This window comes from Rhinopithecus roxellana, chromosome 6, assembly GCF_007565055.1.
Source record: "Rhinopithecus roxellana isolate Shanxi Qingling chromosome 6, ASM756505v1, whole genome shotgun sequence".
NCBI classification, from domain to species: domain Eukaryota; kingdom Metazoa; phylum Chordata; class Mammalia; order Primates; family Cercopithecidae; genus Rhinopithecus; species Rhinopithecus roxellana.
The window spans coordinates 45,896,417-45,908,673 of NC_044554.1; the positions used below are offsets into that span (position 1 = coordinate 45,896,417).

General features: G+C 52.0%; 1 protein-coding gene across 3 annotated transcripts; it reads right to left on the minus strand.

Moving 5' to 3' along the window:
- Positions 1 to 10,173: 10,173 nt before the first annotated feature.
- MBLAC1 (metallo-beta-lactamase domain containing 1) lies at positions 10,174 to 12,030 on the minus strand. 3 transcript variants are annotated; one of them, XM_030932291.1, is made up of 2 exons: positions 11,620 to 12,030; positions 10,174 to 11,293 (listed from the first exon to the last, which is right to left on the minus strand). In XM_030932291.1, exon 2 carries the CDS (start codon positions 11,263 to 11,265, stop codon positions 10,465 to 10,467), a length of 801 nt encoding a protein of 266 aa, XP_030788151.1. In that variant the 5' UTR covers positions 11,266 to 11,293; positions 11,620 to 12,030; the 3' UTR covers positions 10,174 to 10,464. The 3 variants fall into 3 exon arrangements, with proteins under 3 accessions (XP_030788151.1, XP_010375992.1, XP_010375991.1); XM_010377690.2 differs by having other exon boundaries at positions 11,597 to 12,030; XM_010377689.2 differs by having other exon boundaries at positions 11,528 to 12,030.
- Between the last annotated feature and the right edge of the window lie 227 nt (positions 12,031 to 12,257).

Consider the following 12,257-nt stretch of genomic DNA (forward strand, 5'->3'; position numbering starts at 1 on the left):
CCCCGCCCTACTCTGTGCCAGAACTTGTCCAAGGTGCTGGAGGTCCCAAGCATAGGAGAGCCAGGCAGGTGTGGCCCCATCCCATGCCCATGGGAGCCATCAGGCTGCTGAAAGAAAACAGACATTAAATCATCACACTTGGGGAAGGGCGCAGTGGCTCATGCCTGTAATCCTAGCACTTTGGGAGGCCGAGGCGGGGCAGATCACTTGAGGCCAGGAGTTCGAGAACAGCCTGGGCAACATGGCAAAACCCTGTCTCTACTGAAAATGCAAACATTAGCCTGGCCCAGTGGTGTGTACTTGTAGTCCCAGCAACTTGGAGGCTGAGGCACAAGAATTGCTTGAACCTGGGAGGCAGAGGCTGCAGTGAGCCATGATCGAGCCACTGTACTCCAGCCTGGCTGACAGAGGGAGACTCTGCCTCAATAAATAAATAATAAATAAATAAATAAATAATCACACTTGGCGAATGTATAGTCAACATGAATTTGCAACCCCAAGGTCAGGTGTTTTCTTTACATCAACTTTATTTATTTATTTATATTTTTTATTTTGAGAGGGAGTCTCCCTCTGTCAGCCAGGCTGGAGTGCAGTGGTGTGTTCTCAGCGCACTACAACCTCCACCTCCCAGGTTCAAGCAGTTCTCCTGCCTCAGACCCCTAAGTAGCTGGGATTACAGGCGCACACCACCACGCCCGGCTAATTTTTGTATTTTTAGTAGAGACGGGGCTTCACCATGTTGGCCAGGCTGGTCTTGAACTCGTGACCTCAGGTGATCCACCCACCTTGGCCTCCCAAAGTGCTGGGATTACAGGTGTGAGCCACTTTGCCCGGCCCATGGTTTTCTTTACATCAACTTTAATCCAATTCTGAGGACCTCTGCTGCTAGGCAGGTGGGGAGGATGCTCCTCACCTTGGACCCTGCAAAGAAACCCAACTTGACCATCAGGAATCCTTCCTTAGTCCTCTGTCCATGGTGGTCACCCCAAAGTGCCCACTGTGCAAACCTTTGTGGTCTTGGCATCTGCTGCGTGGGCAGGCATCTCCACCTGGGTCCAGCATCCCTGGGTTTATCCTGCACATACTTCCTGTCATCTCTACAGGGCATTGGGACCCTGATACTCTCAGGGCAGGCCATGCCTGGTCATCTTTCCAGATTGCAGGAATATTCCTTAATACATCCCCTCATACACACCAATAGCAAATTTCCCCCTCCTCCTCCTAGGACATAACCTCTCCAATCAGTCCATTCCTTCGTTCAGCAAATGCATCCTGAGCACCTGTTACATGGTCCTGCTCTAGGCACTGGGAATACAGAGTGAACAAAGGTCTCTGATCTGGTAAAGTCTCTACAGGACAAGAGGAAGGGACGACTAACCATAAACAGTAAGTAAATCAGGCCGGGCGTGGTGGCTCATGCCTGCAATCCTAGCACTTTGGGTGGCCGAGGCAGGCGAATCATGAGGTTGGGAATTCAAGACCAGCCTGGCCAATATAGTAAAACCCCATGTCTACTAAAAATACAAAAATTAGCTAGGTATGGTGGCACGTACCTGTAGTCCCAGCTACTTGGGAGGCTGAAGCAGGAGAATAACTTGAACCCGAGAAGCGGAGGTTGTGGTGAGCCGAGATTGCACCACTGCACTCCAGCCTGGGTGACAGTGCAAGACTCCATCTCAAAAAAAAAAAAAAAAAGAAGGCCAAGACGGTTAATTATAAAATGGTCAAGATGGTTAATTATATGTATATGTATTTTAATCCCAATTTTTTTAATTGGGGAAAAATGAGAATGAATTGGAGAAGGGAAAAGCAGGGAGAATGAGAAGTAGGAAGCTCTTCAGTAACCAGGCTGTAGCAGGACAAGCTGCAGACAAAACTTTTCAGACACCGAGTTGTAGAAGGAAGGACTTTATTCAGCTGGGAGCATCGGCAAGCTACTGCCTTAAAATCCGAGCTCCCTGAGTGCACAATTTCTGTCCTTTTTAAGGGCTCATAACACTAAAGATTTCATATGAAAGAGTCGTGATTGATTTGAGCAAGCAGTGGGTACGTGACAGGGGCTGTATGCACCGGTGGTCAGAGTGAAACAGAACAGAGCAGGGAGTTTCACAATGTTCTTTTATACAATGCCGGGAATCTATGGATAACATCGGTTTCTAAGTCATGAGTTGATTTTTAACTACTAGGTTTAGGGCAGGCAGGCCCAGGCCCAGTTTTGGGCCTGACGCCGGGCTGCCTGTCTTTGGTTTCACTTCCTTGTTTTTTCTTTTCTTTTTTTTTTTTTTTTTTGAGACGGAGTCTTGCTCTGTCGCCCAGGCTGGAGTGCAGTGGCCGGATCTCAGCTCACTGCAAGCTCCATCTCCCGGGTTCACGCTATTCTCCTGCCTCAGCCTCCGGAGTAGCTGGGACTACAGGCGCCCGCCACCTCGCCCGGCTAGATTTTTGTATTTTTTTTTAGTAGAGACGGGGTTTCACCGTGTCAGCCAGGATGGTCTCGATCTCCTGACCTCGTGATCCGCCCGTCTCGGCCTCCCAAAGTGCTGGGATTACAGGCTTGAGCCACCGCGCCCGGCCACTTCCTTGTTTTTTCTTAAAACAGGTACTGAGTATAAAACAATATAAAACAATATGAGAGGGTCTCTCTCTTCCCTCAAGGCAAGAGATGACAGTGTCTTCCCTCAAGGCAAGAGATGACAGTACTCAGGCTGTAGTAGTTGAGGTGATGAAAGTGATTCATTTATTGGCCAGGTACAGGGGCTCATGCCTGTAATCCCAGCACTTTGGGAGGGTGAGGTGGGCAGATCACCTGAGGTCAGGAGTTCGAAACCAGCCCGGCCAACATGATGAGTGAAACCCCATCTCTACTAAAGATACAAGTCCACCGGGTATGGTGGCACATGCCTGTAGTCCCAGCTACTCGAGAGGCTGAGGCCGGAGGCCGGAGGTTGCGGTGAGCCAAGATCACACCACTGTGCTCACTCCAGCCTGGGCGACAGAGGGAGACCTTGTCTCAAAAAAAGAAAAAAAAAAAAAAAATCTGGAGGAGTTGAGCAGACGAGTCCAGGCTGGAGAGATAAACGTGGAAGTTAAAGTCATCAGGCAACGAGAGACTAAAGGAGTAAATGTAAATACAAAGAGAAGCAAGGATGGAGCCTGCATACTCCAACAGAAAGAGGTTGAGGAGGAAGGGAGGAATCGCAAAGCAGCAGCCAGGAGAGTGAGGTGTCCAGGAAACGAGCTGCAGAGTGTGTTTCAGGGAGGACGGAGCACCGAGCTCAGCCACAAGCAATGACTGTGGCTGAGAACTGACACTAGGTTTAGCCATTTCTGGGAGAAGTGGGAGTGAGAATCCGACGGAGTGGGTTTAGCGAGACCAAGAGGCGAGTTAAGACTTCTTACAAAAGGCTTCCAGTAGGCTGGACGCGGTGGCTCACGCCTGAGGTGGGTGGATCATGAGGTCAGGAGTTCAAGACCAGCCTGGCCAAGATGGTGAAACCCTGACTCTACTAAAAATACAAAAAATTAGCTGGGTGTGGTGGCAGGCGCCTGTAATCCCAGCTACTCGGGGGACTGAGGCAGGAGAATCACTTGAACTCAGAGGGCAGAGGTTGCAGTGAGCCAAGATCGTGCCACTGCATTTCAGCCTGGGCGACAGAGTGAGACTCCGTCTCAAAAGAAAAAAAAAAAGGAAAAAAAAAAAAAGACTTCCAGTATCTTCTTGTATTAAGTTATTAAGTGTGTTTTTTATTTTCTTTCCTTCCTTCCTCTTTTTTTTTGAGACAGGGTCTTGCTCTGTTGCCCAGGCTAGAGTGCAGTGGTGTGATCAACTCACTGCAACCTTCGCCTCCAGGGTTCAAGTGATTCTCGTGCCTCAGCCTCCGGAGTAGCTGTGACTTCAGGTGCCTGCCACCACACCCGTCAGCCTGGGCAACAGAGTGAGACTCCGTATCCAAAAAAAAAGAAAAAAGAAAAAGAAATCCCCAAGGCACGAAAATTCAAAGAACTGGAGCCCTGAAATACAGCTTCCAACCCCTCTCCTCCTCCCTATCCCTCACCAGGAGTCTGATGCTGGAACAGGAAAGCCCTTCACATTGAGAACCTCATTTCCTCTGAGAACCCCCATATTGCCTTAGCCCAGGATCCCTTCCCCCCAGGCACTTCCATGAAAACCTCCCTCCTGCCCGCCGGTTTCTCTTCAGGAACGTGACAGACAAGGCTTTCTCTCAGGGCATTTCTCCAATCCAGGGGGCCAAGGCGAGAAACAGGAGCCTGGGTAAGTGGCAGTGCGGCTTGCAGAAAGAGCAGCACGTACTCCACACCCGTGGCTGTCGCCCTTTCTGTACCCACTGACTGCTTTGCTTATAGTTCCGTTCCTCGAACAACCATGCCTCCTCGGGGGGGCGCTCCGGGCCCCTAAGTCCTCTGGCTTCTACCACAGCGACGACGTGTGGCACTCGCTGTCTTGCTCCACCCGCTCCTTCTCCACCATCAACAGCATCCTGGGCTGCCTGGCTGGCCACGTCGTCCACATGATGGGGACTCCACGCTGGGGCAGTGGTGGCAGTATCTGTGTAACACCGTGCCCTCTGAGTACTCATGAGGGAGGGAGTGGGGCCTCTGAGGAACAAGAGGAGAACAGGAACGGTGAGGAGGCCAAAAACGTCTATCACGCAGATGGGGCAAGATGCCTGGAGGTCAGGGGAGTGAAGTGAAGGGACGGGACACCTGGGTTTGGGGCAGGGGAAGGGTTGAGAGATGGAGTGTGCAGACGGTGCCTAATCTCAACTCTTGCTCTTATGGGAGAGCAAGAGTGTAGATCACCGTGACTGGAACCGAGGCTTTGCTGGCGGGTACTGGAGGAATAGAGTTGGGATTTTATTTTATTTTATTTATTTTATTTTTTTTTGAGACGGAGTCTCGCTCTGTTGCCCAGGCTGGAGTGCAGTGGCGCAATCTCGGCTCACTGCAAGCTCCATCTCCCGGGTTCCCGCCATTCTCCTGCCTCAGCCTCCCGAGTAGCTGGGACTACAGGCGCCCGCCACCACGCCCGGCTAGTTTTTTGTATTTTTGGTAGAGACGGGGTTTCACCGTGTTAGCCAGGATGGTCTCGATCTCCTGACCTCGTGATCCGCCCGTCTCGGCCTCCCAAAGTGCTGGGATTACAGGCTTGAGCCACCGCGCCCGGCCGGGATTTTATTTATTTATGTATTTATTTATTATTTATTTATTTATTGCGATGGAGTTTCGCTCTGTTGCCCAGGCTGCAGTGCATTGGCACGATCTCCGTTCACTGCAACCTCTGCCTCCCTGGGTTCAAGTGATTCTCCCGCCTCAGCCTCCTGAAGAACTGGAATTACAGGCGCCCACCACCACACCCGGCTAATTTTTGTATTTTTCGTAGAGACGGGGTTTTTATCTTTGTATTTTAGTACAGATGGGGTTTTGGATTTTTAGTAGAGACGGTGCCCCATCTCTACTAAAAATCCAAAGCCCTGTCTCTACTAAAACCCTGTCTCTATGAAAAATACAAAAATTAGCCAGGCTGGTGGCGGACGCCTGTAATCCCAGCTACTGGGGAGGCTGAGGCAGGAGAATGGCTTGAACCTGGGAGGCAGAGGTTGCAGTGAGCCGAGATTGTGCCATTGCATTATAGCCTGGGCAACAAAAGACTCAAAAAAAAAAAAAAAAAAAAAATTGTAGGCCATGCGCAGTGGCTCACACCAGTAATCCCAGCACTTTGGGAGGCCGAAGTGGGAGGATCCCTTGAGGCCAGGAGTTTAAGACCAACCTGGGCAAAACATAGCAAAACCCCATCTCTAGAAAAAAATAAAAAATTAGCCCGATATCATGGTGCACTGGTGTGGTGGTGCGTGCCTGTAGTTCCTGCTACTGGGGAGGCTAAGGTGGGAGGCTCACTTGAGTCCGGGAGTTTGAGCCTGCAGTAAGCCATGATTGTGTCACTGCATTCCAACCTGGGTGATGGAGCAAGACTTGCTCTGTAAAAAATAAATAAAAATTTTAAAATGAGTTGTAGAGAAACTAGGATTTAGGGGGTTATGTTGTGACAAGTAGGAGACACCATGTTTTTAAGTCGAGTTTTCAGTTTGTTGGACAGATTCAATTTTTAAAAAGAGCAAAGCCTGCTTTGCCCGGGCGCGGTGGCTCATGCCTGTAATCCCAACACTTTGGGAGGCTGAGGTGGGCAGATAACGTGGGCCTAGGAGTTTGAGACCAGCCTGGGCAACGTGGCAAAACCCCGTCTCTACTAAAAATACAAAAAATGAACTGGGCGTGGTGGCTCGCGTCTGTAGTCCCAGCTATGCAGGAGGCTGAGGTTGGAGGATGGCTTGCGCCCGAGAGGCAGAAGTTGCAGTGAGCTGAGATCAAGTCACGGGACTCCAGCCTGGGCCATTGCACTCCAGCCTGGGTGACAGAGTGAGTCCCTATCTCAGAAAAATGATAATAATAAACAATAAAAATAAAAAATAAAAAAGACCAAAGCCCAGTTATAAGATAACCACAGAGACCAGCCTGGGCAACATGGCAAAACTCCATCTCTACCAAATATACAAAAAGTGAGCTGGGTGTGGTGGCTTGCGCCTATAGTCCCAGCTACTCGGGAGGCTGAGGTGGGAGGATGGCTTGAGCCCGAGAGGCGGAGGTTACAGTGAACCGAGATCATGCCACTGCACTCCAGCCTGGGGCACTGCACTGCAGCTTGGGTGACAGAGTGAGTCCCCATCTCAAAAACTGACAATAAATAACAACAACAACAAAAAAGAACAAAGCCCAGTTATAACAGCGGAGTCAACATGTGAGGTGAGGAGAGGCTAAACTGGTAAGGAAACAGGGAGCTGGCAGTAAAGGAAGTTCGCTGGAGATTGACAATACTTGTTTACAGATTGGTTTTGGAATAACTGGAGATGACCAGACAACTCTGGACAACCAAAGAGTGATTCAAACTGAAAATCACAGGGGTGTCTGAACTGGGAGTGAGGCAGCAGAGTGGAAAAAGATGTGGATTTCTTTCTTTTTTTTTTTTTTGGAGACAGAGTCTTGCTCTGTCACCCAGGCTAGAGTATAGTGGTGCGATCTCGGCTTACTGCAACCTCCACCTCCCGGGTTCAAGCAATTCTCCTGCCTCAGCCTCCCGATTAGCTGGGATTACAGGCATGCGCCACCAAGCTCGGCTAACTTTTTCTTTTTTTGTATTTTTAGTAGACACAGGGGTTTCACCATATTGGCCAGGCTGGTCTCAAACTCCTGACCTTGTGCTCCACCCACCTCAGCCCAAAGGGCTGGGATTACAGGTGTGAGCCACCACGCCCAGCCCGAGGATTTATTTCATACTTCTTCTAAATGGGTTAAAGAGATGGGAGGGGGCTTCTAGCGGAATGTGTGGATGGGGCATTTGAAGATGTGTGATTGGATTTGAAATGGGATGTCAGAGCTTCACACAGCGTTCTGGTATTTATTCTTAGGAGATAAAAGTGGTAAGAGTGACTGGATGCGGTGGCTCACACCTGTAATCCCAGTATTTTGGAAGGCCAAGGCAGGAGGATTGTTTGAGCCCAGGAGTTTAAGACCAGCCTGGGCAGCACAGAAAGACTCAGTCTCTACAAAAATAAAAAATAAGAACTTTGGGAGGGCCAGGCATGGTGGCTCATGCCTCCCAAGTAGCTGGGATTACAGGCACCCGCCACCACGCCCAGCTAGTGTGTGTGTGTGTGTGTGTGTGTGTGTGCGCGCGCGCGCATTTTTAGTAGAGACATGGTTTCACCATGTTGGCCAGGCTGGTCTGGAACTCCTGACCTCAAGTGATCTGCTCACCTCAGTCTCCCAAAGTGCTGGGATTGCAGGTGTGAGTCACTGTGCCAGCCTATTTTTTTTTTTTAATTTTAGAAATAGGGTCTTGCTGTGTTGTCCAGACTGAAGTGGAGCGGTAAGATCACAACTCACTGTAGCCTGATCAAGTGAGCCTCCACCTCAGCTTCCTGAGTAGCTGAGACTACAGGCAGGCACCACCACACCTGGCTAATTTTTAAATTTTCTATAGAGATGAGGTGTCACTATGCTGCCTAGGCCGGTCTTGAACTCCTGGGCTTAAGTGATCCTCCCTCCTCAGCCTCCCAATGTGCTGGGATTATGGGCGTGAACCACCACACCCAGCTCTACCATGGGTCTTCTTGACGCTCCAGTGAGTCAAGCTGTCTTGTCTCAGGGCTTTTATACCTGCTGTTCCTGAGCCTGGAATGACCTTCTCCCAGATCCACACCAGGCTGGCTTTCTACTCATTTGGTTTTCTGAACAAACATCATCTCCTCACGAAGACTTTTCCTGACACCCTAAATAAAAGAGCCCACTCTCTCATTCCCTCCTTACTCTGCTTTTTTCTTTTTTTTCACATCACTAACAACCACCTGTAATTATTTGATTTGCTACTATTATTGCTGTTATTTGTCTGTCTCCTATATAGAATGTGATCTCCACGAGGGACAGGGAGTTTGTCCAGCTGGTTCTTGGTTGTATCCCATAACTTAGGCAGTGCCTGAGACACTGCAGGGGTTAAGTATCCACTGAATGAAGAATTAGTGAATAAAGGCAGGGGCAGGGCTGGGCTTCGTGGCTCACGCCTGTAATCCCAGCACTTTGGGAGGCTGAGGAGGGTGGATTGCCTGAGGTCAGTAGTTTGAGACCAGCCTGGCCAACATAGTGAAACCCCGTCTCTACTAAAAATACAAAAAATTAGCTGGGCCTGGTGGTGGGTGCCTGTAATCCCAGCTACTCGGGACGCTGAGGCAGGAGAATCCTTTGAACTGGGGAGGCGGAGGTTGCAGTGAGCCGAGATTGCACCATTGCATTCCAGCCTGGGCAACAAGAGCAAAACTGTCTCAAAAAAAATGCAGAGGGCCCGAGAAGGTGGGATCTCTTGAGATCAGGAGTTCGAGACCAGCCTGGGCAACACAGTGAGACCATTTCTGAAAAAAAATGAAAAAAAAAAATTAGCTGATGGCCAGGCATGGTGGTTCATATCTATAACCCCAGCACTTTGGGAGGCTGAGGTGGGCAGATCACCTGAGGCCAGGAGTTTGAGACCAGCCTGGCCAACATGGTAAGACCCTTTCTCTATTAAACATATAAAAATTAGCTGGACATGGTAGTGTGAGCCTGTAATCCCAGCTGCTGGGAAGGCTAAGGCATAAGAATCACTTGAACCCAGGAGGCGGAGGTTGCAGTGCACTCTGCAGTGCAATATTGCGCTATTGCACTGCAGCCTGTGGGGACAGAGTGAAACTGTGTCTCAAAAAAATAAAAATAAAAAAAATCCATCCTGGCTAACACGGTGAAACCTCGTCTCTATTAAAAATACAAAAAAAAAAAAAAAATGGCTGGGTGCGGTGGCTCAAGCCTGTAATCCCAGCACTTTGGGAGGCTGAGGTGGGTGGATCACAAGGTCAGGAGATCAAGACCATCCTGGCTAACAAGGTGAAACCCCATCTCTACTAAAAATACAAAAAATTAGCTGGGCGTGGTGGCAGGCACCTGTAGTCCCAGCTACTCGGGAGGCTGAGGCAGGAGAATGGCATGAACCCGGGAGGCGGAGCTTGCAGTGAGCCAAGATCGAGCCACTGCACTCCAGCCTGGGCCACAGAGCAAGACTCCGCCTCAAAAAAAAAAAAAAAAAAGAAAAGAAAAGAAAAGAAAAAAAAAAGAAATGAGCCAGGTATGGTGGTGGGCGCCTGTAGTCCCAGCTACTCCGGAGGCTGAAGCAGGAGAATGGCGTGAACCCGGGAGGTGGAGCTTGCAGTGAGCCGAGTTCATGCCACTGCACTCCAGCCTGGGAGACAGAACAAGACTTCACCTCAAAAAAAAAAAAAAAAAGTAGCAGGGTATAGTGGCACTTGCCTGTAGTCCCAGCTACTTGGGAGTCTGAGGCAGAAGGATGGCTTGAGCTGGAGGCTGTAGTGAGCTATGATTGCACCACCGCACTCCAGCCTGTGTGACAGAAAAATATGTGACTAAGGGGTCATCTCTATGCCCTGCACCTTCTCTCAGCAACCTCCATCCTATAAGAAAGGGGCAACTGGCCAAAGTATGCCCCTGCTGCATTTGCAGATTACCATGTTTGCACGATTATCACCATCAATGCTTCACATTTACATTAGGGCACTATGATTTTCAATGCAGTTTCCATTTTTATTTTGGAGACCCCTCCCAGGAACCTTCTCCCATTTTACTGAGGCCCCGGGAGAATGTACAGGGAGCTGAGCCCGTCCTTTTGATCTTAGTTTGGTGGCAGAGATAGGCGTGATACTGACGATGTGATGGCAGTGTCTGGTGCACTGTCCTCACTGGAAAACTAGCCTCCTGGAAGGGCTGGAAGCTCCCACCCTTGACTGCTCTTTGTCTCCAGCAACTCCTCGCTGTTAGGGCTTACAAGAGTCCAGTCCCTCTCCGGGCTGATCAGTGCAGGGCGGGCTCCTCGTCTCCGACCACCAGCTCCTGCTGGCTATTCCCTCCACCCTCCGTCTCGGTCTGCGAGGCTTCCCTGAGCACTCGAAAGGGGGGCCCGTGACCAGGTACGACCACGTCGGCAACGACCAGGACTCTCTTCCGGCTCCGCTCCTGGGCTGCGGGGTCTTCACTCAGCGCCTGCCACGAATCCTCGTCCCCATCTCGCTCAAACACATCCCCCGCCACCACTACGGTGCCCAGAGCCGTGCCGGCCACCACCACGCTCACGTCGCGCTGGCCCCCGTGGCCCGGCGTGGCCCACACCTCGAGCCCCGGGCCCAGGCGCAGGGGCTGCCCCTCACCCAGCCCGTGGGGCAGGTAGCGGCCTCCGGGGAGGCAGAAGTCGTGGGAGACCAGCAGAGCCGCGCCTGGGAACAGCCCCAAGTTCCCGATGTGATCCGAGTGCCCATGGGTCCCCACCACCAGCGTCACGTCTCCCGGGGCCACGCCCTGCCCCGCCAGCGCCCTCAGCAGCGCCTCCCGAGCCCAGGGGCCCCCGGTGTCCACCAGGATGGGGCCACGGGCCGCCTCCTCCAGGGCGGCCTCTGCGCCGCCACTACCGCGCGGGGACTTTCGGTGGCTGGAGGCCGGACCCCGGGTCTGGGGTAGGACCAGGGTTACGGAGCCGTCGGCTCGCACAGCGTCACCCACGCCCTCGGGCTCCGCGTAGCCCTGCAGCAGAACCACCACGGAGTAGGGGTTGCCGGGCACCAGCAGAGGGGACGCCCCGCGCAATGGCTCGGTCCTCATGAGGCTGCTCCTGGCAGGGAGGGACGGGCTGGGAAGAAAGGAAATGGAGCAGTGGGCGACCGTCCTATCCCTCTGCGATCCCCAACCCGAGCCCGGCCCCGCCACTGCCACTAAGCCTCGGTTCTCTGCCACCCGCCTCCCATTAAGTTGGTATCACCCTCGACCCCTGCCCAAGATGGTATCGCCCAGCCTCCCCTCACACTTGGGCCCGCCCCTCCCTCGGCGTCCTCGGCCCCTGCCCCGTTCCTCTAGCGGTACGTACGTCCTTGCCCGTCACCCTCCTAAGGCTATCCTTTGTATTCCCCTCTATCGAATCCTAGCCGCGCTCTACCCTGGGCCTCTGCTAAGTCTTGCCTCACTCGAGGAAAGCGCAGAAATCAAAAACGCGCGTGGGAGTTTGTCCTCTGCGAGTTCCCGTGCACCCAGATATGGCGGCCGAAACGGCGCGGCGGAGGTAGCTGTAGTTCCGGCGCCTTTACCGTCTGCCACGGGAGGCCATTTGGACTCCAGCCTCCTGGCGGTTCTCCGCCCCGCGATCCCAGAAGCTTCCTTGGACTGCAGAATTATGAAGCGCCATTAGCTCTGAGGAAGGGTCATGCTCAGTTGTCCAGGCTGGAGTGCAGTGGCGCGATCAGACCTCACTGCAGCCTCGACCTCCTAGGCTCATGTGATCCTCCCGTCTCAGTCCCCCCGAGTATTTGGACCACAGGCGCGCACCACCAAGCCCAGCTAAAGTTTCTATTTTTTCCTCTTTTTTTTGTAGAGACAGGGTCTAGTTCTGTTGCCGGGACTGGTCTGGAACTCCTGGGCTCCAGCGATCCTCCAGCCTTGGTCTCCTAAAGTGCTAGGATTACGGGTGTGAGCCACTGCGCCTGGTCTTTTTTTCTTTTGAGACAAAGTCTCTCCCTGTCGCCCAGGCTAGAGTGTAGGGACACCATCGTAGCTCTCCCTAGCCTTGAACCCCTGGATTCTAGCGATCCTCCTGCTTCGGC